This window comes from Coenobita brevimanus, chromosome 103, assembly GCF_032717465.1.
Source record: "Coenobita brevimanus isolate Jiangsu-jjx chromosome 103, ASM3271746v2, whole genome shotgun sequence".
Lineage (NCBI taxonomy): Eukaryota > Metazoa > Arthropoda > Malacostraca > Decapoda > Coenobitidae > Coenobita > Coenobita brevimanus.
The window spans coordinates 32,988,003-33,014,874 of NC_137056.1; the positions used below are offsets into that span (position 1 = coordinate 32,988,003).

The window sequence follows — 26,872 nt, forward strand, 5'->3', positions numbered from 1 at the left end:
TTATAATATAATTTGAAGGAATCAGTAGAACATATGCTATTTTCTTAATAGAAATAAATAAGTTAAAACACTCACGAGCGGCAACATCCAGGCCCATACTGGGAATTGATCCATTGGAGGGAGATTGAAGCTTCTGTCACGTGCTTCCACTGTTCACTTTCTGTTATATATATAACTTAAATTATATTTATGACTTAAATTAGTTTGTCTTTACACACACACTCATATACACACACACACACACACACACACACACACACACACACAGAAGTGGATGAAGTCATGTCAGGCCAGGTGGCGAGATGTGAGCGGACGAACTCTAATGGTGTCAGGTCAGCCACTAGCCAATCAGAGTATAGGAAACAAGGCAGAGCTGTACGCCGGGAAATCCCCGGCTGGACTCCACCCAAACCTTGGTTTTAGATTGGTGAGACTATAGTGGGTCTAAACTGTTATAAAAAGGAAAATCTGGGCTTACAAGTGGGGTGGCCAGTACCATTTAGGATAAATCCCATAGGTTCTTTGCTTTCATTATCATGCAGTTCGTTATCACGCTTAAGGTGGGGTACTAATTATGTGCGATAACCAAGGGGCCACCGTACTTTCAACTGAAGTTGTGCAGTGAGCACCTAGAGCAGCACAGTGATGTGACAGAAGCCATACAACGCACAGTAACACAACACCGATAATAGTAAACTTCAACTATTACTGATACAGTACATTAGCTTTCATCTACCATGTTGGATGCACTCCTAGCAGACAAAGACACTTCCTAGAGAGAGAGAGAGCTTTACTCTGTGACCTCAGTCAACCCCACCCTCAAGAGCACATCCAGTCATAACATGGTCACCTAAAGCAAAACAGTACAGTATAAGTACTGGTTTGTTATCTGTATGAAGAATTTTTCTATATGCTGCACTATCCTTCGCCACAAAAAGAGAGAAAATGACTTAACTAGTCTGAACTTCTCAGAATGCACGGAAAATATCACCCCTCTGCCACCCACCATAAATTTGACTGTTCAGACATGCGCACAAACATATGGTTGCATCATCAACATATTTCTGACCTGTGTGAATGTTGGAAATTAGATGATGATGATGCATTTTAGCATCTCATAGTTGCGTCTTCTCAGGTATTTTATTCCTACTAATGCAAAATTATTTGAATCTGCTTGGTGAGTTATAGGAGGCATTGTTAAAACTGTCTTCAGTAATCCTGTTGTGGTTGGGACAGTTCAGGTTTCAATGCCATCTAATACCAGATAATATTATTCAGTTGGGCAAGCCACAGGAGCATGAAATTGTTGATACTAAAATAGTTGATATCTTCCTGCAGCTGATGACATGGGCCTGGGAAAAACACTGACTATGATCTCTCTGGTACTACGACACCGAGAGCTGGTAGAGGCTGGCACCATTGCTGAAGACTTCTCTGCACTCAAAAAGGATGATCAGGACAGTGACCAGGAAGAAGAAGAGGACAGCCAGGAAGAGGAGAATGGATGGTGGAAAAGGAGACCTACAGGTAGAGTTCCCAAATACTGTACCATAGATGCTGTGTTTAACCCTATCATTAACGCCATTTTGTTGGTACATATGCATGGAAAAAAAAAAAGAGCAGTGCCAGGACCAAATTTATGACATACCGTATATACATGCATACTTTTTCAGTGTCTCAGTAACACAGAGAGTAGACCAGCATGCTCTCCAATACAAGTTTCTCCAACTATCAACACCAAACTACATGCACGGTACACACCACACTTCCTTTTCAAAATTTTCAAAAAATGGCATCGAATAACATAGCCTCGGAGTCTCCAGGGGGGGGACCACAAATGCCCCCACCTTCAGCCCCTCTCCCGGTGATGACTCAAGGTGCCTGGAACCACTGTCTGACTCTCTTCTTCATTTCTGCAACATTCGTGGCCTTTCCTCTAACTTTCGCTCTGTTGAGCACCACCTCTCCTTCTCTAAACCTCACCTTCTTTTCCTAACTGAGACTTAGCTGTCTGAGGCAACTGACAGCAAACCCTTTTCTGTATCCTCCTACTTTCTCTATACTCATTTCAAAGCCAAAGGTGGCTGTTGTGTATATAAACGCAACAGCTTATCTTGCTCTTGTGTTCCCAAACTAGATTCTTCTGAATTCTCTACACTCTGGCTTCAGCTTTCCTGTCATTCTCTGACTAAATATATCTGTGCTGTTTACTTTTCTCCTAATTCTACTGACTGTCAAAAATTCTTTGACTATCTTACTTCTACGATGGAACACATTCTATCCATTTCTCCTTTTTCTGAAATCTCCATTCTTGGAGATTTCATTGTTCACCACCACCTTTGGCTCTCCTCTCCTTTCACTGATCCACCTGGTGAACAAGCCTACACCTTTTCTATCCTTAATGACCTAGAGCAGCTTGTACAGCACCCTACCCGTATCCCTGACCGCCTTGGAGAGAGCTCCAACATACTTGATCTCTTCCTTACAACTAATCCTTCTGCTTACACTGTTAATCTTTTCTCTCCGTTGGGCTCCTCCGATCATAACCTTATCACCTTAACATGTCCTATCGCTCCGGTACGGCCTGCGGACCCTCCAAAAAAACGTCGTCTCTGGCACTTTGGAGCTGCAGATTGGGAGGCCCTCAGGCAGTACTTCTTTGATTTTCCCTGGAATGATTATTGCTTTCATGGCCGTGAGCCATCTGGGTGTGCCTTGCGCATTACGGAGGTTATTCTCTTGGGCATGGAAGCATACATTCCTTTCTCATATCCTTTGACTAACGCAAGAAAGCCTTGGTTTAATCATGGTTGTTCTAATGCTGTCCGCAACAAGGAGAGGGCCTATAAAAGGTACTGGAGCCAACCCACCCCTGAATCACATCTTTTATACATTTCTGCCCGGAATCGTGCTAAGTCTGTTCTTCGCTCTGCTAAAAATAATTTCATCCGTACAAAATGCTCTCAACTCTCCAACTCGAACTCTTCCCGCTCCTTCTGGCACCTTGCCAAAAACCTTTCTAACAACTTTACCTCATCATCCTTCCCTCCTCTTTTCTACTTTGATGGCTCTGTAGCTATTTCTTCTACTGATAAAGCAGATCTCTTCGCTCAGACTTTCTCCTCCAATTCCACCTTAGACGATTCTGGTGCTGTTCCTCCATCACTTCCACCCTCTGACTTCCTCATGGCTAACATTAAAATTTCTTCAGCTGATGTATTTTCTGCCATTGCTGGCCTCAGTACTAATAAGACATATGGGCCTGATGGAGTCCCTCCTGTTGTTCTCAAGAAATGTGCTTCTGTGCTTACACTCTGCCTAGGCAAACTCTTTCGCCTTTGTCTGTCAATTGTACCTTTTCTTCTTGCTGGAAGTTTGCTCTCCAGTCCCAAAGAAGGGTGACCATTCCCAACCCTCTAACTATTGTCCAGTTACTTTAACATCCTGTATCTCAAAAGTTTTTGAGTTTATTCTTAATAGAAAAATTTTAAAGCATCTTTCCTATCACAACCTTCTTTCTGATCGTCAGTATGGGTTCTGTCAGGGACCCTCCACAGGCAATCTTCTCACCTACCTTTCAGACTCCTGGTCATCCTTCTTTCGGGACTTTGGCGAATGCTTTGCCATTGCACTTGACATCTCAAAGGCTTTTGATCGAGTCTGGCACAAATCATTAATTTCCAAACTGCCCTCTTATGGTGTTTATCCTCCTTTCTGTGCCTTCATCTCTAGCTTCCTTTCTGGTCGTTCTATTGCCGCTGTTGTAGACGGCTGTCATTCTTCTCCTAGATCTATTAACAGTGGTGTTCCTCAGGGCTCTGTCCTATCACCAACTCTCTTCCTTTTATTCATCAATGACCTTCTAAGCTGTACATCTAACCCTATCCACTCATAAGTTGATGACTCCACCCTTCATCTTTCCATTCGATTCCCACAACGTCCATCTCAGCAGTTACTTCAACAGGCAAGGGATGAGGCTATGGCACACCTAATGTCTGACTGGGATAAAAATAATCTGGTTGTTTTTAATGCATCAAAGACTCAGTTTTTGCACCTATCAACCCGACAAAATCTTCCACAGGTATACCCACTTATGTTTAATAATACTCAACTTAATCCTGCATCATCCTTGAACATGCTTGGGGTTTCATTTGCTCGGGATTTGTCTTGGAAAGATCATATTACATCTCTTGTAAAATCTGCTTCCAAGCGCTTGGGTGTGCTAAGCCGACTCCGTTCCTTCTTTGCCTCTGCACAATTGTTGACTCTATGCAGGGGTTTTATTCACCCCTGTGTGGAGTACAGCTGTCATGTGTGGGGAGGCTCCCCACATACAGCTCTTCTCAATAGGGTGGAGTCAAAGACTTTTCATATCATTAACTCTCCCCCTCTTACTGACTCCCTTCAACCTCTGTCTCTTTGCCACAGTGTTGCATCTTTATCTCTCTTCTATCACTACTTCAATGGTCACTGTTCCTCTGAACTGCCTGCATGCATTCCTCCACTTCTACGACGGGCGCGTAGCACGCATCTAGCAGCAAACTCTCACCCCTCTTCTGTCCAACTCTCTAATGCAAGAGTTAACCGTTACTCCCAGTCCTTCATTTATGCAACAGGTCAACTCTGGAACTGTCTCCCTCTGTCTGTATTTCCTGCTTCCTATGATCTCCAGTCTTTCAAACGCAGTGTGTCCAGGCATCTCGGCATGAATGAATTTGGCTCTCTCTTGTATTTTGTTTTTGTCTTGGAAGGAACAGTTTTGCAGGCTCATGGCCTTTGGTTCCTTCTTCCTCACATAAAAAAAATATATATTTATATAACTGAAGCATTTGGGATTAAAGAATGCCCAGTTTAGCCACTTTAGCCTTCAGATGTGGCATTGCAGCTTTTATTATGGGTATGAACAGTATGGCATCATGATTTGTTGCAGTCATGTGATAAAATGTAATAACTACATCATAGGTCATGCCCAATTGCTCGTTCTACTTCTGTGACATAATATCCTGTAGATCAATCATTTCAGTAATGCCCCGATATATGATACCCCCTAGATGCCACCCGGCTTAGTGATGGGGGTACAAATACCACCACGCCCTGATACCCGATGGCAGAACCCCAGTTTAACGATGGACCCTCCGATGCCGCGTCCATAGACAACAGACCAAAATTTTTAATCGCACACGTTCCCGCGGCCAGCTGAGCCCGCCCGCCTCCCAGGATGCACAGAAACATTCACGCAAACCCCACAGCCATCACTTATCCCGCGCACACCCATATCGCTCTTCTCTCACCGGCCATCTCAGAGTGAGGATCTCCCTTACATTCGCCCACCACGCATCGTGTTGCACCAACTTCACGCAAGTTGTTATCGTAGTGCATCGTACCTGTGTTTAAGCATTGCCGTGAGTAGAGCAGTGATACTAATTGTGTGTGGAGTGTGATATTGTGTGATTTTTGTCCCAAATAAGTGTCATAATGTTAGGTAAGGGTGCTGCAAGTGGTGGGGCTAGTGGTGGTGCTAGTGGAGGCCCTAGTTGTGGTGGTAAGCGGCCTGCTAATGGTGGTGCTGGTGATGTTCCTCCGAAGCGTGTGTGTAAGACTGTGTCACTAGAAGTCAAATTGGAAATTCTTAAGCGCCATGACAAAGGCGAATGTGCGTGTTCTATCGTATCGGCTCATATCGGCTCTCCATCTGGCCCAGTTGACTGTCTCCACCATCATCAAGAAGAAGGAGGCCATTAAAGCTGCTGCTTGGGAGGTTACTACCTTATCAGCCTTCCATATCACCCGTCAGCGAGAACCTGCAATGGAGAAGCTGAAGCAGATGCTGCACACATGGGTGGAGGATCAGAACTGGCGCAAGGCTCCCATGAGCCAGGCAGTAGTATGCATTACGGCTGTCACGCTATGGGACAAAATAAAGGTCAGATGGGATCTGGATGAAAGTGAGACCTTTAACCCCTAAAAGGCAGTTGATGTCCGTCAAGGAAAGGACGGTCGACGTTCCAGAACACATTCCTATTCCATGGGCCTACTATATTCCAGGAGTGTTATGTGGGTCTCTATATTGATTGCTTCACGGAATACCACACACTGATACATATTAGTGTGAACAGTTGTGGTATTATGAACAGTTGTACATAATATTTGCATACAAAAAATTATAACTTTACAGACGTAAGATAAAAATTTTAATATATAGTGTGTAGTGTTCAAAGTGCACCATGAAGACACAGAACAATGTACATAATGTTAAAATAATAGATTTTAGTCTGCTGTTACAAATAAGAGCAGAAACAAAACTCTCTGCCCACCTGTTCTCAGTTGCTTTCCACTGAGAGTGACCTTGATGCGCCACCACCCCTCTCACTCACCTCTCATCACCACCTAACTCACACACAATTTGTAGTAACATCAAATTCATTGTTTTTTGAGCTATTCCGATCCATTTATGCATGTTTTGCCTGATTTCATAGCACTTTATTCCAAAATAATGAGCCGCACACGGATGTAAAATTGGAACGTAGCCCGCCGTTTAAGGGTCAAGGCGAGCCATGGGTGGTTTGACCGGTTCAAGAGGCAAGCAAACCTCCACCATGTGAAGATGTACGGAGAGGCGGCGAGTGCAGATACGGTGGCAGCGGCAGCGTTTCCTAACGAACTGAAATGCTTCATCGAGGAGGTTGGCTACAGTGTGAAACAGGTCTTGAATTTGGACGAGACTGGGCTCTTTTGGAAGAGAATGTCCAACACATATCTCGCAATGGAGGAAAGGTCTACTCCAGGATTCAATCCCTTAAAGGACCGGCTGACACTCCTGCTGGGGGACAACGCCGAGGGTGACCAAGTTGAAGCTGCTCCTCGTCTACCACTCCGAGAACCCCAGGGCTCTGGTGGGGTTATCTGGAAGTCGAACAAGAAGGCCTGGCTGACTTCAGATATCTGTTTGTTATATTTCCACTCGTACCTCTCTCATGTGCTGAAGAGGTATGCATCGTGTTAAAATTTGGTGAACGGATTTCTCGTGGTGGTGGACAGCATGCCTATCGACCCTCCTGCAATGAAGGAATGGGCCAGCAATATTGAGGTGGTGTTCCTGCCCCCAACACCACGTCCTTGTTGCAGCTGATGGACCAAGGGGTGATTACTACCTTTAAGGCTTATTACCTCTGCTGCATGATGCAGCAGTTGGTAAGGGCCTATGACATTGATGACAGGACAAAAGTGCAGCAGTTTTGGAAGGGCTGCAACATACGCCACGCCCTAGAGAATATCACTGCAGCACGGAGTGAGGTTAGCCAGGTGACGATGAACGGTGTGTGGCGGAAGCTGTGGCTACAGTGTGTGCACTCCTTCACCTGCTTCCTCGAGGGCATGCAAGCTCCACCTTTCCAGCATGTGTGACAAGAAGTAGTCGAATTGTCACACAAGGCAGGCTTCGGGGAGGTCGATGAGGATGATGTGGAGGAGGTTCTTGAGAGCCATAGGGGGAAGCTCAGCAGTGAGGAGCTCCTTAACCCTTACACCGCGGGCATGTTTCCCAATGTTTTGCATGTCCCACGGGGTTATTCGGTCTCCGACAGACTCTCAAAAAATATTTGCCAAAAATCAGTTATTAGTCCTAGAATATTAAAATTACATATGCATATGGCACATACCTTCAGCTTTCTCCTGGGATGTTTGTTGAGCCTTCGTCGATTACTGTAGGACTTGTGGAGACCTCTGAAGTTGGGTAACAAAGTCTCCACTTTACACTTCCCGACGACCCGTAATATGATTACCACAGCCAGATATTAACACTATAAACACTACTCTGTGATTATCAAGTAGTTTGGGGTCCATACCCCAAAAAAAACCCACTGTGAAAGCAATGAAAATTGCGAGGGCGTATGACCTTCCCACTTGCGCTAGTTCGCTCTTGGTATTCTGTCATTTATTATTCATAAAACCCCTCACACTTTATATTTTTTATTACTACATAATACATATATATCTGGAGTCTTTATCCATAAGTTTCCTTCAGTAGTATTAGTTTATTGTCACTGAAGTCATTCAATTTTTCATTCAGTAAAATACGTAGAGAGCCACGGATTCACTTTCACTGTTATAACCTCAAGTATTTGTACTCATATTCTTATATTACTAATTACTTACATTTCTATTTACATTTTCTATTGTATTTTCAATATTTACACTTCTGTTTTACTTACACTGTGTTATTCACTGTCACTTTCAGTAACATAAAACTATACATATTACACTGTTCAGTCATATGTACTGTACATCCATTGCTTTCACTTGCTATTTACACATTATTTACACATTATTTTCACATTACTTTCCTCTCCCACTTGCTGTTTTAGAACTGCTTCTGGCTGTGGTAATCAAAGAAGCAGGTAACACAGAGGGGAACCTGGCACTCAGCGCACTGCCAAGAGGTGCGTTTGTGCTCAGGTGTGCGTCGGGTGGTATGTGCACACACCTGGCACCTGCGGATCGCGGCCTTCCTCTTGCCTGTGGCAGGCATTTGCACCAGTCCCAGTCTGTGCCGATCCATGTACGCCCTCTGCTCAAGTCTGTCGGGAAGTGTTACTGGATGGCGCCTTGGAGTTGCTGCTGTCACCCTACCATATCTTTCAAGCAGCTGCTGAACACAAGTCCTGGTGAACAACCTCAGGGAGAAGGACTTGGGTGGCTTGACCTTCATCTTGTACAGGATGAAGGCGTTCAGCATCGTCATATCTATGAGATGCAGAAAAACTTTCCTGTACCACCTAGTATTCTTCCTGAGGCAGTCGATCTCTCCAGTCATCATGTCGGACTTGTCCACCAGCCGCATGTTGATATTATAGTCTAACACAGCATCAGGTTTCATCACAGGTTCGCCTGTCCTACGGTCGACCTTCCCACTGTCTGTCATTTCCCCCTTATGTACGGTGGTGAGCACGTGCACGACCCTCTTGTAATGCCACGGTATTGCCAGCATCTTCTCAGACTTGCGTAGGTGCATGTCTCCTCGCTGCGAGGTTCCTGCCTCTGGGAATTTAGGGAAGTGGGCATGATTACTCTTCATAGTGCCGCAGGAGCCGATGCCGTGCTCTGAGAGGTATTTGGCAAGTTTCGGTGCTGTATAATAGTTGTCTGTATATAGCACATGATTCCCACCAAAATACCTTTCAAGGAGCACTTTCACTACACAGCCTGAGAAGCCAAGGGGGTGTGTTTTATCAAGATCGACAGTGCTCGCTGAATAAATGACGAAGTCAAGGATGTACCCTGTCTTACAGTCGCACAGTACAAAGAACTTGATTCCAAAGCGATGGCGTTTGCTTGGAATGTACTGGACAAACCTAAGTCGTCCTCTGAACAAAACCAAGGATTCGTCAATGACATCCTTCTGAAAGGGGTGGAAGAATGTCATAAACTTATCCTTCATTCTGCTCAGAATCTCCCGGATCATCCAGAGTGAGTCGGTTTGGGAAGGTACATTGTTGTCGGCAAAGTGCAGGTTTCCCATGATGTTCCGGAAGCGATCTCTGGCCATGTACTTATTGAAGGTGGGTGAGGGTAGTAAGGGGTCCATGGACCAGTATTCTTCCAACTCATGCTTCTTTGAGTGTGGCATGAGAAGCATGAGGCGAAGAACACATACAGCTCCTGCACTCCCAGCATGGACCATTGTTGCATCTTGGCTGCACCTGTACCACTTGCAGCACATTGTGATTCATACCTGTTGGTCTCATCACATATGTGCTGCATGACTTCGTCATCGAGGAAGGCCAAAAGGAAGTCCACACACTCAGCATCCTCGTCAAGAGTGAAGGCAGGCTGTACTCCTGAGGAACTCTTGTCAAAATCGAGATGTTCAGGGACAAAATCGGACCCTTCCGTCCATGCGAAGGTGTCCAGGATTCCCTGTCGTGGCGGTGTAGGGTGGGTGAGGGTGGAGGGTGGCTGTGAGGCAGATTTATCACGTTCAAGATCACTCGCACTGACCCTGGGTTGCCGTACAGCACTAGCAGCCCTTACTCTACTAGCAACTCTACTTTTACAGGTCAGGGATTTACCTCTTCCTCTGCGGCCTGCCTTCACTGTTGATGCTGGTGGTGACTCCGACGACGAAAACTCCGGAGATAATTCAGCAGAAGAAGAGGAAGAAATGAGTGAAGTGGGGCTTGGGGAACGAGGAGGTGAATCAACTCGGGACTCGTGGCGGGCTGCGTCACGCGGGGCCATTGTTCCGGGGCTAACCTGCCGCCTTTTCACTCCCTTCCCAAATTCCTTCCCTTGCTGCATTAACGGCTCCTTTCCCTTGGAGCTAGGGATAACTTGGGACACTGAAGCACTCATACTAGTAGTTTCTGGCATGATTTCCTCACCCGGCTCATCACACGAATCCCCCGAAGGGTCAAAATCACTATCCATCATCACCATTGATAATTCCGCTAGTTCACGTTCCACTGCAGAGTCACTTAGTCCTTTCCTGCTTCCCCCACGAGTTTTTCTGGGTGTAGAGGTCACGGGGCCCTTTGCAATGGGCGCAGAAGCGGCAGAAATGGCGGGGCGCGAGTGCGACATGGTTTGACCACAGAGGAGGACAAGGAACTAAATGCCGTAGCTTATCTGAGAAGGCAAGGGTTGACAGTGACAATGGGCTGACAGCTGCTAACTTACATGCTAATAAATTATTGGTAGAAAATCTCGGCAATACATAATGAAATAGGTAGTTCCAGGTGAATGTAAATGTCACTTAGGCTTCTCCCTTCCTTTCTGATATATATTTTTATTACAGAAATAGATTACAAGGCATAATTAAAAGGGGAAATTACCATGGTAATGTAGTGAATGAATGCATGTGAGGTGTTGTCAGGTGATAAGTAGCCAATTCCTGGTGTATACCACCATCACTTACCTTATTTTCTTTTGGTATATATTATTTTGTATAAGTATAGGGCATAGGGCTTACTTCAATGGATGAAATCTATGGAAAAATCTGGGGGAGATTTGCGTAGTGCAGCGCAGCTGGGGAGGTGAGAGGACAGGATAATGGAGGGGAGGTAGGGAGGGGAGTCAGGAACGGGGGAAAATCGCTAAAATGTCAACAATGGATGGGAGTACAGAGGAGATTTGGAGTGCTGACTAGTGTTGGACATTGGGAGTACTGATAGATGATACAAGCCACCACTTGAAAGCCTGGAATAATTCAAAATAACACAGAATCACAAAAGTGACGCCCCACGGTATGATCCATTGCGCCCGAGCGTCACGAAAGTGACGCCCCTCTGTTAAGGGGTTAATATGGAGATCCAGCCGGTGCACCAGGAAGCAGAGGAGGAGGAGGTTGTGCCTGAGGTCTGAGCTCTGAACGTCAAAATCCTAAAAGAGATGCAAACGAAGCTGGACAGGATAATTGACCTTATGTGGACACACAGCCCCCTCCCAGGATGAAGCAGGGACACAACTAAGCTTGAAGAGGGGATGAAAGTCTACAGGACGATGCTGGATGAGAAGAAGAGGGCGGCCAGGCAGACCATGATCACAGCCATCTTCAAGCTGACCCCCACCATGCCAGCAAGTCATACAGGATCTCCTCATCCCTCGACAAGCAGAGCATCTCCCCAGCCTTCAGCCAGCAGAGCATCTCCCCAACCTTCAACCAGAAGAGAAATACCGGGGGATACCTCCCGCTGAGGACGTGCTCATCCCGTTGTGCTGGACCTAACCTCCAGCTGATTGCCATCTCCCATATCACCTGTGTCTCCACTAAGACACTCTGCCACTCCATCGCTGCCTTCCTCGTCTCAGCCTCCATCTCCCACACCATTTCGGCCACTGTCTCTGTCTCCCTCACCATGACGTGAGTCACCGCTGCTGATTCCATCGCTACCTCATCATTCATCGCAGCGGTCTCCTGCACCACCTCACCAGTCATCGCAGCTGTCTCCCTCGCCATCTCCTCTGTCATCGCATCGCACTCCATCGCCACCCCCCAGTGCCATCGCATTGCACCTCATTGCCACCACCTGAGCCATTGCATCACACCCCATTACCTCCGCCTGAGTCATCTCATCGCACTCCATTGCCACCCCCCTCTGATCCACCCCTGGAGATTGGGTTTGAGGGCTTTGAGGATGAGGATTGAATGTTGGGGAGCACCACATGTCCCCTAGCCTCTGGGGGGATAACAATGATGATGACCAGGACTGGACATGGACTTACAAGAAGTAAGTGATGAGAGGTGTTTGATATTTTCTAACCTATTCCTTAAGATTTTCAGGCTTTATTTGTTGGTTTTAGTGAGATATTTACAGGTGTTAGGCTTGGGTTAGCTTCCTTGACAGCTGTTAGGCCATTAAGATTGCATTTAAACCTGTTTTTGGGCTCATCTAGCTGGGTTTTGGACTTGGTTTGGGGTAGACCCAAGGCTGGTAAATGGTCCACATTGAAATACATGTTAAAAGTATGCTGATATATGATACTCCACCAAACAACGGAGTTTTACGTAACCAATTAGATCGTTAAACCGGGGTATACTTGTGTATTTAAAGATTTTCCCATGGTGTTGCCAATATCCTCTGTGATGCCTGGATGGATTCTGTATGGCTCTTGAATGTGGAAGGAGGAGTTGTGTGAGTTTGTGATGTGGCCTTGTAGGCTCCCCCCCCCCCTTTCAATAGTAACAAGGAATTTATGCCCAATACACTGAAGACAAATGCATCAGATGTGTGTGTGTGTGTGTGTGTGTGTGTAAATAGTTTGGCAAAGTTTGCAGGTCCAGAACTGGTCTGCACATCCTCGCATGTTGGCACCAAAAACTGAGAAACACACCATCTAAATGAGTGTAGCAGCCATCATCTGTAGAGTATGTGTGTGTGTGTGTATTTACCCATTTGTGATATACAGGAAATGAGCTACGTTCGTGGAGTCCCGTCTTTTTCTTAGTAACTCAAATTTTGCTTTGAACTCATTTAAGTTTTTAGACTGGACGATCTCTTTGTCCAGGCTATTCCACGGGTCTATGCATTTACATGGAAAACTATATTTCTTGATATCATTCAAGCAACTTGGTACCTTCAGCATCATTCCGTGTCCTCTTGTTATTCTCCCATCCCGTACAAACAGATCTTTTCTGTCAGTTTTATCTACTCTCATCATGGCCCTGAACACTGCAATCACGTCGCCCCTCTCTCTCCTTTCTTCTAAGGAAGGCAGATCCAGCTTTTCCAGCCTCTTTCTGTACGACAGATCTGCCAGGCTAGGGACCATCTTGGTTGCTGTTCTTCGTATTCTCTCGATCTTGTTTATATCTTTCTTTTGTGTGGGGACCACACTACTGCTGCATATTCCAACCTAGGGTGGATCATGGCCACTATCAGTTTATTTATCATTTCATCCACGTAATGAAATGTTTCTCTTATGTTAGTCAAGAGATTATACATCTCTCTAACTATCTTGTTAATGTGTTTTTCAGGTGATAAATCCTTGACCAGCACTCTCAAACCTTTCTCTTCTCTCGCTTTTGTGACTGGTTCATTACCCATCAAATAATTCAGTGATGGCCTCTTGGTACTTTTACCCATTTCGAGTATTTTACATTTTTTTGCATTGAATTTCATTTCCCACATCCGGCTTCAATCATGAATCCTATCCAGATCCTCCTGCAACATTTTACAGTTTTCCACAACTTCTACCCTCCTCAAGATCTTTGTCTCATCAGCAAACAGACTTGCATAACTGTTCACTCCATCTACTATATCGTTTATGTAAATCAGGAACATTAATGGTGCTGACACCGAGCTCTGTTAGACTCCACTTCTTACATCCCTCCATCCAGACATCCTGTCCTTCATTATTGTCCTCATTTGCCTGTCTCTCAAAAAGTCTCTTATCCATTCCAGGAGGTTTCTCTTCAGTCCTCGTATCGTTTCGTTTTCATTTAGTTTTTAAAGGCTCCAACATGCTTGCATGCGTCGGCCTTGGTCACCTAATGGCGGCTCTCCATGCTGCACGATCAATTGCAGCCTCCCTGTTCAGTCCCTTAACCCTGAGGTCACACTTAATGTCCTCGTCACATGTCTTTCTCGGTCTACCCCTCGTAACCCCACCCCCAATATTAACACTTCTCACTTTCCTCACCCAATTATCATCCCCCATCCTCTCCACATGTCCAAACTATCTCAATCTACCTCTCCTCATCACAACACCAGTACACTCCAGTCCCATCCTACCTCTCAACTCTTCCATTGTGAACCCAGCCCCCCCAGACCTTGGACGCTGGGACGCACTACACATCCACCTAATCATTGTCATTTCTGTACGTCTGAGCTGGCGAATATCCTCCTCCATCACTGCCCAGGTCTCACTACCATACAACATTACACTCCTAACACATGCTGCGTACAAAGACTCCTTAGCACGTAGGGAGAGTCCTCTCACTGTCAGGAGAGGCAAGAGCTCCCTGAACTTCTTCCAACTACTTCTCACTCTGGCCGCAGAGCTAGCTCCAGCCCCACCTCCAGCACACAACATGTCTCCCAAATAAGAACACTCTTCCACACACTCAAGAGATTCACCAGCAAGTTCAATTCTTTCACGTCTGACAATCTCCACCTGCTCTCCCCAACATGCCATACACATAAAATCAGCATTATCTCGCAGTCTACCTCGGATACCATTACATCTCTTATGCACTCATTTATCACAAACACCGCACAAGATGGAATTACTTCCCACGCCCTTGTGGCAAACTGCACATGGCCACTCTCCCTCGTCTTTGACAGTACCGCCACGAACCCTAGATATCGTCACTTTTGTTTTATCTGCATTTACCCTTAAGCCCTTGTGCCCCATACCATCTCTCCACTTCCTAAACCTTTCCTCCGCCTCTCTTTCGTTCTCTGCAGTCAACACCAAATCGTGAGCATACAACAACTCCCATGGGAGTCCATTTCTAAAGTCACGTGAAAGAGCTTCAAGTACCATGATAAACAACATGGGACTCAAAACTGACCCCTGATGCACACCAACATTCACGGAAAACACATCACTCAAATCTTCATTCACTCTTACCTGGGTGTGAGCACTCACATACATAGCCATAAGCACCCTAACCAGCCACTCCTCCAAGCCAAGCTTTCTCATTGCCCACTTCACCACCTCTCTAGGGACTCTGTCAATGGCCTTTTCCAAATCAACAAAAACAAAATAAAGATCCCTTCTCCTACCAATATATTTTTCCTGAAGCTGTCGAACAATGAATATGGCTTCAGTGGTCCCCCTACCTGGCATAAACCCAAACTGCATCTCATCAATATTCACTCTTTCTCTAATCATACCTTTCTAAAACTCTCTCCATTACCTTCATTATCTGATCTAAAAGCTTTATACCTCTATAATTTCGTCTTTCCAGGGCATCGCCCTTCCCTTTATACACATGTACAATTACACTCTTCAGCCAGTCATCTGGGACAAAACACTCATAAATTATCCTGTTTATCAGGTCAGTGACTAACTTCACCCCTATATTGCCTGAGGCCATCAACATTTCAGCAGTCAACCCAGACACACCTGCTGCCTTCCCCACCTTCATCCTTCCCCACCTTCATCCTGCCTATTGCCTCACTCACAGTAGCAGCATCAATCAAAGGCCAAGGGCCAGACACTGGATCTGCTGGCTCCAAACCTTCTCTGTCCCAGTCAGGTTCCTCATTCAACAACCGGTTATATTGTTCTCTCCATGCATCTTTAATATCCTCACTGTTCACCACTACCCTTCCTTCATCATTCTTCACACACTGCTCACCTATGATATCCTGATTATCCCTCTTCACCTGACCTACCACCCTAAATATCATATTTTTCCTTTCCCCATGATTTAGGTTATCAAGTAAAAGTCTCTGTGACTCAGACTTTGCCCTGTATACCTCTCTTCTAGCCCTACGCTTGGCAGCCAAATATTCCTCTTTGCTACCACCCTTCTTCCATTCCCGGAAAAGCCTTCTTTTCTCCTTAACTGCAGCTTCTACACCCTCATCCCACCACCAAGTTACTTTATGTCTTGGTGGTCCTTTTGTCCAACCTCATGTTACATCAGTAATTCTCAAGAGATTGTTCTTGAGGGCTCTGTACTGTTCATTAACGCCTCTGTCTACAGCTCCTTGTTCAGCCACCACTCTCCTCAACTCGCTATAGAAGGCATCCCTTACCACTTGGTTTTTCAGCTTCCATATTTTCCTCCTAGGTACATAAGTCCTCTTTTTCATCGTTCTTTCTTTAACCCCTACACCGCCGGCATGTTTACCGATGTTTTGCGTGTGCCGCGGGGTTATTCGGTCTCCGACAGACTCTCAAAAAATATTTGCCAAAAATCAGTTATTAGTCCTAGAATATTAAAATTATATATGCTTATGGCACATACCTTCAGCTTTCTCCTGGAATGTTTGTTGAGCCTTCGTCAGTTACCGTAGGACTTGTGGAGACCTCTGAAGTTGGGTAACGAAGTCTCCACTTTACACTTCCCGACAACCCGTAATATGATTACCACAGCCAGATATTAACACTATAAACACTACTCTATGATTTTCAAGTATTTTGGGATCCATACTCCAAAAAAAAAACCAGTGAAAGCAATGAAAATTATGAGCGCGTCTGACCGCCGCACTTGCGCTAGTTCTCTCTTGGTTCTCTGTCATTTATTATTCATAAAACCCCTCACACTTTATATTTCTATTACTATATAACACTTATATATATCTATATATATCTACAGTCTTTATCCATAAGTTTCCTTCAGTAGCATTAGTTTATTGTCACTGTAGGGATTCAATTTCTTTCAGTAAAATACTGACGAAGAGAGTGTATGTGAGTGAGGTGGAGGGGGGAAGAGGGAGGGGGAGGCCGAGGATGAGATGGAGGGATGGGGTGGAGAGGTATATGAGAGAGGGGGGTGTGAGTTGAGAGCAGGGCAGTGAAATGGCAGGGGACAGGGCGACTTGGAGGCGATTTGTTTGTGGCCACCCCAAACGGGATTGAGGCGTCTGGCAATAGATAGATAGATAGAAAATACGTAGCATTCACTTTCTCGTCCTGTATACTAGCATTGAGAGTGAATGTCACTTTCATCTTCACTCTCATAACTCATAGTATTCAGACATGCTAAAGTGAAACTTTCACTTTCATTACTCCTAGGGTATATACTCGTATTCTTATAATACTACTCATTTACATTTCTATTTACGTTCTCTATTTTATTTACTTTATTTACATTTCTATTTTATTTACACTGTGTTGTGCACTGTCACTTGAAGTAACTTATAAAACTATTTTCCATTGTTCACCTATATTTACATTCATTACTTTCACTTGCTGTTTACACATTATTTACACATTATTTACAATTCCACTTGCACTGTTTTACTCAATAGAAAGATCGTAGTCACTCTTTTATCAATTGTCAGCCCTTTACCTCTTTCCACACGAGGTTTAGTAGGGGGTAAAGGTCACAGGGCCCTTTGCATGGGGGTGAAAATGGCCGTGAAGTCAGCAAGAGGAACAGACGCGTACCTCCTCTTCGGAAGATGAGAGAGAACTGATAAGGGAGGGCCGGCCCGGGTAGAGGCCTACTTAGGGGATATTCAGTACTACCAACGTAGCTCTTGAAACATCTATGTATTTCACTGAAATGATTGGCAGGAAATCTAGACAATCCATCCATCCATTGCCAGACGCCATGTATCCCAAATGGGGTGGCCAGTGGCTTAGAGTTAATTGTTTTACAGGGAGGGGCACTAATCCTCCACCAACCCCACTTGACGTAGGGATGCCAACAGCATCTGGTGTTCCCAGGCGGTCACCCATCCAAGTACTAACCAGACCCAACGTTGCTTAACTTCGCTGATCGGATGGGAAGCGGTGTACTCAACGTGGCATGGCCGTTGGCAATCTAGACAATACATTATAAATTAGGTAGTTCCAGGTGAATGTAAATATCACTTAGGCTTCTCCCTTCCCTCCTTATATGTATATTTATTACAAAAATAGATTATATGGCATATTTCAAGGGGAAAAAAACAGCGAAAATTAGCGAACGAGTGCACGTGAGGTGTTGTCAGGTGATAATTAGCCAATTCCAGGTGTATGGCACTCTCACTTACCTTATTTCTTTCTTGTATATATTATTTGGTATAAGAATAGGACATAGGGCTTATTTCAATGGATGAAATCAGTGAAAAATTCCAGGGAAGATTTACTTACCGTAGCACGGCCGGTCAGGCGAGAGGATAGGGTAATGGAGGGGGGGTAGGGAGGGGAGTCAAGAACGGGGAGAAATGACTAAATTGTCAACAATGGATGGGAGTACAGATGAGATTAGTAGTGCTGACTAGTGTTGGACATTGGCAGTACTGATAGATGATACAAGCCCCCACTTGGAAGCCCGGGTGAATTCAAAATAACACAGAATCACAAAAGCGACGCCCCGCGGTATGATCCCTTGCTCCCAAGCGTCATGAAAGTGACGCCCCGTGGTTAAGCACCATATCACATATCAGTAGTTTGTGCTGCTGCACACACTCCTCACTTCCTATAACTTTAACATCCCTCACTAACCTCCTATCGGCCCTCCTAACCAGAAAATAATCTATCTGACTGCCATTTCCCCCAGACTCATACGTAATTAACCTACTGTCTCTTTTCCTAAAATATGTGTTGCACACAATCATGTCCGTTGCCTCCCCATACTCGAGTATCCTTTCCCCTTCTGCATTCCTTATACCATACGCACATCCCCCATCCACTCCTTCATAACCTTGTGCTGCTTCACCTACACGACCATTTAAGTCCCCTCCCAAAATCACTATCTCATCATCCCACATACCACCCACTACATGTATTAAATCATCCCAAAATCTATCTTTCTCTGCTTCTTCCAATCCTGCCTGTGGAGCATATGCCGATATAATTGCAGCTATCTGTCTACCGAACAGAATTTTCACTGCTAATATCCTATCGCTTACTCTCATAACATTCATAACATATTGCATCCATTTCTCCGTAACCATCACACCAACACCTCCATATCCGTCTGTCCCCCCTTGCCAAAACAACTTATAGCAACAGTCCTTCCCAACAATCTTTCTGGGTGATCCTCCCCTGTACTGGACTTCCTGGAAACACACCACATCCACCCACCTCCTACTGAATGCCTCAACGGCTTCCCCCGCCCTTCCCCTCAAAATTCCTACATTCCATGAACCCACCCTCATCCCTGTGAGTGATTTACTGTCCTCAGGCTTGCTTTGAAAGTTTTTCTTGTGTTTTGTCATATTCAGTATTAATAAAGGGGTATAGACATAGCACAGGCCCCACTCACTGCACAGTCCCAAGTTCAGGCGATGGATCTGGGACCCCTAGTCCACCAGCTTACCAGTGGCTGTTGTAGTGGCCTCGGGGCACCCTGCCAGGACAGCTGCAGGGACACCCTCCAAGTGCGCCTTGACACTGCAACTATCCCGCCATTATGCACCCACTGATAGGGCAGCCTCTTGGGGCACTACTCCTAGGTTCTGGCCCCTCTCTATTGCGCGGAAGCAGCAGCCTGGGAACCACAGTGCCCTGTACCCTCTAGCACAGGCCTGAGCCCCATCTCGCCCTGGACCCACGTTCTATGCCGGCAGAACCCCCGTCACGCCCCGCCCAGAAATGCTTTAATTTCCACATTTGTCGCTTGTGGGGTACCTTGTCAAAGGCTTTCTCCAAATCTAGATACACACAATCCACCCAACTGTCTCTCGCCTGTAGCACATCAATCGCTCTTGAGTAAACGCTCAACAAGTTGGAAACACAGAACCTTCCACTTCTGAATCCAAACTGACTCTCAGCCAGAATCTTCACATCCCCCAGATATTTTATCCATCTCTCTTTTATAGTTGGCAGGCCAACCCCAGGAAATAAGCCTAAAAAAACTTTTGATGGCATTTTTTGTTTAAAACCGGCAACCTTGCTAGAAAGTATCATTACGTCCAGGCATTTAGAATCACCTGATTGCCAAATGGCATTTGACCTTTAAGGTCAAATTTGACTCCTGTGGCATCATACAGATGAGAAAGATTTTCAAATGAGAGTTGTTAAGTTGTTGTTGTTGCTTAACTCTGGTCAGTCTTATCAAGCAGACACATTGACCGCGGGTAAGCAGGTGTCCCTATGGGGTTGTCACATAGATTCCCTACACTGTTGATGTAGTGTCTGCGTCTTAGTGTGGAATATGCTCTGCAGTTTTCTATTAAATGTATTATGTTGTGTGGGCCTATATTACAAACATGTCATCTGTGATTCCACCCAACCCAAGTCTAAACTGATAGCATAGGAGGGCCTAGTGATGACCTGCTCAAAGCCAAGCTAGGTGAACTTGATCATCTCTATTTAACCCCTGTTGTTCTGATTCTTTGTAAGCAGTTTAACTCCCTTAAGTAATTGTTTTACAATTAGTGAAATTGTACCTCATATGAAGTTTGCAGCGTGGCCCATGCACACACTCATTGTGCCTCACATTAGGTTTGCAACTCAGCAAGAGTTAAGGACACCTCTGATGGGTGGATGTCAGAAGAGGAGCTTGCAGTATCGTGTCATGATTGAGGTGTTGTATTGCCCTGTGTGTGAAGTGAGTATGCTGTGTTTCCTCATTGTTAATTTTGGAATGCATGGAAGGTGGGTATTGTTGTAGAGGGTATGATAATGTGTGTGTGGTGATGTTTTATGTGCCGTTGTTTGCTGAGTGTGCCTGTCATGTAGTGACGAGTGTTGTGTATTGGCACAGGCTGCTGCACAGAATTGTGTGCTCCTCATATCAAGGTACCTGACAAGGTGGGCTTTACTTTTAGAGCATGAGTGGGCTGTGGGAGTGGTTTTGCTACAGCCAGTGGCAATATGTAGGAAGTTCTGTATGATTTGCAAGGTGTTGTAATGGGTATTAGATAGGATGGGAGCCCATATCGGGGAGGCATAAGGCATCGTTGATCTTTTGTATTGTTTGTAGAGTTAGAAGAGTCTATCTGTATATTGCCAGACACCTTAATCCCGTAAGGGGTGGCCACAAACAAATTGCCTCCATGCCACCCTGTTCCCTGCCATTTCATTGCCCTGCTCCCAGCTCACACCCGTCTCTCTCATATAAGGGGGAAGCGGTGGCTCAATCGGTAGAGAAGTGGCCTGCAGTCCTGCTGGACCCAGGTTCAAATCCCCACTGGGACAGGGAACAGTTTATGGATTTGAATTTCATAAAAGCAGACTTTACTGATCTACCAGAAGACCCACCAACATGTCGTAAAAATACCCCTGGTAATACCATACACCAGTCCTGTGTGAGACAGCCCTAGCATGTATTCAGTATGGACGGTGGGTGTTAGTGCCAAAGTGGTGACATGCTGAGGTGTATGGTATGTAGGAGGACCACTGGGACTTGGAAGCAGGCTGCGAAGCCTATGCCCAGAGTCGGACGCATAATCTATCTGTCTGTCTATCTATTGCCAGACGCCTCAATCCTGTTTGGGGTGGCCACAAACAAATCGCCTCCACGTCGTCCTGTCCCCCGCCATTTCACTGCCCTGCTTCCAACTCACACCCCCCTCTCTCATATACCTCTTCACCCCATCCCTCCATCTCATCCTCGGCCTCCCCCTCCCTCTTCCCCCCTCCACCTCACTCACATACACTCTCTTCCTCAGTCTTTCACCCTCCATCCTCTCCACAAGGCTAAACCACCTCAGTGTGTTCCTCATAACACTTCCTATCACATCCACATCCTCACCACAACGCTCCTTTATATCCTCATTCGTCAGCCTGTCTCTCCATGTGACTCCACAGGGTCCTCTTAAATAACTCATTTCCACTGCTCTCACTCTTGACTTGTGTCCTTCCAACAGTGTCCAAGCTTCACTTCCATACGTTAGAGTTGGTATCACAATAGTGTCATGTAGTAACTTTTTCACTTCCATGCTCACTTCCCTGTTTCTTATCACTGCTTTCAAAGAACAAAATATATATACTGTATATACTATATATATATATATATATATATATATGGAGCCTCTGTAGTTCAGTGGTAGAGTGTGCATTTCGCACATCGGTGAGCGTGGGTTCACCTCCCGCTAGAGTTGTAAAATCTTTGGGAAACGTTCACCAAGCCACTTGCTACTTTGGCAGACACAGTGGGTGCTGTGGTTGAACCAGTGTCGCATACTAGTATGCTTGCACCCAATCGACTTAAGGCGGGCCAATTATACTTGGTTCACAGACTACACACACATCCAAAGCCACTACAACACTACAGTCACACTCACAAGCACTTCTCACCCTACATACAGTCTCTACCAGACAGACTAAGCCACTGGGTACAGATACATTGGCTGTATCATCCCTGCTTCACTAGGGATAGGCCGGTCCTGCAGTGGACCTCAACGGCTGATGATGATGATGATGATATATATATATATACCTGGGGGTAGGGTTTTTTTTCAATAATACTCCCCAGTATCCCTGCTTGTCGTAAAAGGCGACTAAAAGGGTTGGCGGAGGGTTAGTGCCCCTCGTCCTTTTCTTTCCACTGCCATGCTTGTGCTCTTGTATGACATCAGGTGGCAGGCCGCGCGCTGCAGCAAGACTCTTCATTACGGTTGACTCTACCCGTCCAGTACGTTCACAAATCGTGTTGATAGGGACATTATCCTGCCTCCATGCACTGATATGGACCTTCTTATCCCTTGAGCAATACTTTCTAGGCATGACAACTCAACTTTAGGAAAATAACAGGGCAAACAGTAATGCATCCGAAAAAAGAGGGAGGTGCAAGCTTGGAACGACTGGAACATATACTCCCACTCTCGCTTCTGGGCAAGCACTGATGTGCTGAGTGTTGCACCTCCTCCCACCAACACCAGAGGAGCTGCCAGTTACTTCTTGCCCCCAAAAATTCACTTGGTAGAGGTGGAAACACAAGTCAAAGACAGACAACTCTCCCATAGCAATTCTGTGTGTAGGTCTGAAGTCAATTTGCAGTGGGTGTATGTGTATATGTACATGTATACCGATATATATATATATATATATATATATATATATATATATATATATATATATATATATATATAAATATATATATATAAATATATATATATATATATAAATATCTATCTATATATATATATATATATATATATATATATATATATATATATATATACAGTATATATATATATATATATATATATATGTATAAATATATATATATATATATATATATATATATATATATATATATATATATATATATATATATATATATATATATATATATTTATGCTGTATACTGTATATATTCTATTGGCTTCCAGAGTTCCTGTGCGAGGGAGTTTGCTGGAAGGGTGCTAGGCGTACTGCCCTCTGCCTGTCAGCTTATAGTTGTGAAGCTCATAGGCTCCTACCCCGGGGTTCCCTTCTTTATTAAATTTTGAAAATGCCCAGTTGTGTTCTGTATTAAGGACACTGGGCACTAATGGGTTAAAGAAACTGATAGCTTTGTCAGTGTAGCAGTAGTAGTAGTAGTTGTTCCTTAGGCAGTCTGGCCGAACAGCCCCCGAGTCCCTTAGGAAGGCCATGGCCGAGACCGGGCTTTCCCACAGAGCTCTCAAAGAGTGTATGTTGTGTTGTTGGCATAGGTGATTGTGTGCAATGCAGTCTTCCATAATGTGCTTAATAGTATGGGGTGCTGTGTTGCATCCTGGACAGGCATCAGCAACGTAGTCATCCAGCCTCTTCTGGTAGCTAAAGAGGGGTGGATGGTGCCGACATCTCAGCCTGGCCAGGTGGACCCTGTCCTCACGAGGGAGATAGGATTCAGAAGGGTGGATGTCAGGAGGCCGTGCATGCAGCTGTGTGTTGTCTTTAAGTGACTGAATGGAGCGGCGAGTGATCTGAGTGTGGATATGCTTCTGGAAGCTGGTCTGAGGTGGGCGAGGGGGGAGAGATGACAGTATTTGTGTATGGTATCGTGTGCTGGGTGTTGTTTTGATGTTCCTTGATGTGGGTGGATGTACTGCCATGTACTGTAGTGGATGTTGTGGGTTTGTGGAGGCTGCAGCAAGAATATGGGTGCCTCTCATGTCTGGGTGATCCTTGACCTTGAGGACTTTGGTTTCTTGATGTAGGTGGTCTGTGGGTGTAGTAGCTGTGCATCCTGTGATTATTTTTAAGGCCTTGTTCTGTATGGTCTGTAGAGTGTTGTAGTGTGTTTTGGTGAGGTTAGAAGCCCAGGCAGGGCTTGCATAATTCATCACTGAACGTATGTATTTTTTGTATACTGCGGTGGTGGTTTCTTTGTTGTGTCTGAATGTTGTATGGGCAAGTGACCTCAAAGCATTGAGTCTTGGTGTTATTTTATTTTTAATGTTTGTGATGTGTTGTTTGAATGACATTGATGTATTGTATGTTACACCAAGGATTTTGTGTGTGTGTGTGTGTGGTAGTGGAGTGTTGTTTATGGTGAGGTGTGGGATGTGACTGTGTTCTGCTGTCCAGTTTGTGAGAAGAGTCACTGTAGATTTGGCTGGGGCTATTTTGAGCCTGTTTGTGGTGAACCATTCGTGTAGTGTGTTGAGTTAAGGTTGAATGATGTGTGCAGCTGTGTTTGTGTTTTGGTGTGTACATGTAAGTGTTATATCATCTGCATAGGAAGCTATGTGTATCTGTGGTGGGTGGGGTGTGGGTATGCCGTGCAAGTATAGATTAAAGAGTGTAGGGGACAAAACAGATCCTTGGGGGACACCGTTTGTGAAGCTTCTGATGTTAGAAGACTGACCGACAAATGTTACGCGTGCACATCTGCCTGCTAAGTAGTTTGGAAGCCATCTTTTTGTGTTATTGTGCCTGTTTGTGTTGAGTATTTTGTTTGTGAGGTTGTGGCGGGGGATGGCATCAAAAGCTTTGCTAATGTCTAGTGTGACTAGGAGTGTTCTGTGTGGTGGCCTAGCTGAATTCATGCCATCAAAAACTCTCTGTGTAAGGTCTGTAAGTAGGGTGTTTGTGGAGTGTAGTGGCCTGAAACCATGTTGTGACTGGGCTAGGGGAATGTGAGGTGTGACTAGTTGTAGTATCAGTCGTTCAGTGACTTTAGAGGGGGTGCAGAGGAGTGTGATGGGGCGATGTGAGGAGGGTAACGTGGGGTCTTTGTTGGGTTTAAGGATAGTGATGATATTGCCATGCTTCCAGATGTTGTGTATTATGTTGTGTGAGTAGCTGTAGTTTGATATGTTGGTGAGTGCTTGTATGCCTTGTGGTCTTAGGTGTTTAAGGTGAATATTCCTTATGTTGTCTGGTCCACAGGCAGATGAGTGCTTGAGGTTGTTAATGATGTGCTTCATCTGGTTGTAAGTGAAAGGTCCGTAGTCTGGGTCTGTGGGGAACTGTCTCTTACGTCTGATGATACGTCGGTCTTCCGGATGGGAGGTTAGATGGCTGACTTGTGAAAAGTGATTGATGAGAGTGTTTGTTTGAGGGTATGGTGTCTGTTGTTGTGATGGCAGCTTGTGATTGTGTGGTGTTGCTGTTGGAAAGTGTGATGCTGTTTAGTGTTTTGTAGAGTTTGCTGATGTTTGTTTTGTGGTCAACTGTTTGGAGGTAATTTTTCCAGTTTAGTGTTTGCTGTTCTGATATCTTACTGTGTATTTGAGTGTTGAGTTCTTGTATTTGTTGTATGGTGTCTTGTGTATGGGGTGTTGGGGAGTGTCGCAGTGTGTCCCGTTGTCTGATGAGGCCTTGAATTTCTGGTGTGAAGTTGGGGTTGTGTCTCTTTCTGTTGCCTCTAGGGATGTGTCTTTTGTCTGCGTTTTGTATGATTGTATTGAAAGTGTGCATGGCGCTGTTGATGTTTGTGATGGGTGTACTGTTTAGTGTTTCGAAATGTTGTTCTGTTTCAGTTGCAAAGGCCTCCCAGTTGGCTCTCTTATAATTAGTGTATGTGTGTTTGTGGCCAGCTGGGGTGATTCTGGTTTTGGTAGTGATGATGATTGGGAGGTGATCAGAACCTAAGGTTTTGACCACTCTCCATGATGTAGTGGGAGCGAGGTTTGGGGAGCAGAAGGTGATGTCTGGAGATGATAGGAGGAAGAGGGCTTGGTGTGGTATATGGGTATGTTGGTCTAGACTGTTTAGTATGAAAAGATGATCTGTATGGGATTGTAGTACCATCCCTCTGTCTGTGTCAGGGTTGTTGACATGCCAGGCCGACGACTTGGCATTGAAATCACCACCCAGGATGATGTTGGGTAAGTTAGTGACGTGGTGTATCTGTGGAGAGTAATTGTGTGGTACTGTGGGGGACGATTGGGAGGGAATGTATGTGTTAGCGATTGTTATGTGTGATTTGTTACCAGTGCACATTTTAATTGATTGTATTTCTGTTGTGGTGTCATGTGGGGGGAGAAGTGACTTTGTGTGTGCACTGGTATCTGCAAAGTTGATGGATTTGTGTACCAGGGTGATGAGTCCACTGCCACTGCCGTCGGCCCGGTCTTGTCGAATGGTGGTGAAGTTATGAAATGTCAGTGTTTTCTGTGCTCTGTGTAGTTTTGTGTTTAACCCATTGGCTCCCAGAGTTCCTGTGCAAGGGATTTTGCTGGAAGGGTGCTATGTACACCGCCCTCCGCCTGTTGGCTCATAGTCGCAAAGCTCATAGGTCCCTACCCCAGGCTTCCCGTCTTTATCAAGTTTTGAAAATGCCCAGTTCCGTCCTATATTGGGGAGACTGGGCGCTAATGGGATATATGTTTATATTCATACATATACATACACAGTAAACTTTCAGTTTTCTGTCATCTCAATATGC

The 26,872-nt window shown here is 45.1% G+C and overlaps 1 protein-coding gene and 1 non-coding gene across 2 annotated transcripts in view; one reads left to right on the forward strand and one right to left on the reverse strand.

Moving 5' to 3' along the window:
* Positions 1-26,872, forward strand: part of LOC145415667 (uncharacterized) — a 547,996-nt gene that overhangs the window by 250,784 nt on the left and 270,340 nt on the right. The window contains exons 11-15 of the mRNA XM_080284883.1: positions 1,339-1,527; positions 5,197-5,402; positions 5,702-5,945; positions 6,528-6,898; positions 7,126-7,398. Of these exons, the coding sequence (XP_080141009.1) occupies positions 1,339-1,527; positions 5,197-5,402; positions 5,702-5,945; positions 6,528-6,898; positions 7,126-7,398 (1,283 nt within the window). The remainder of the gene's footprint in view (positions 1-1,338; positions 1,528-5,196; positions 5,403-5,701; positions 5,946-6,527; positions 6,899-7,125; positions 7,399-26,872) is intronic.
* LOC145415803 (5S ribosomal RNA) lies at positions 17,820-17,938 on the reverse strand. The gene has a single exon (XR_013900123.1). It is a non-coding gene; the product is annotated as a 5S ribosomal RNA (ribosomal RNA).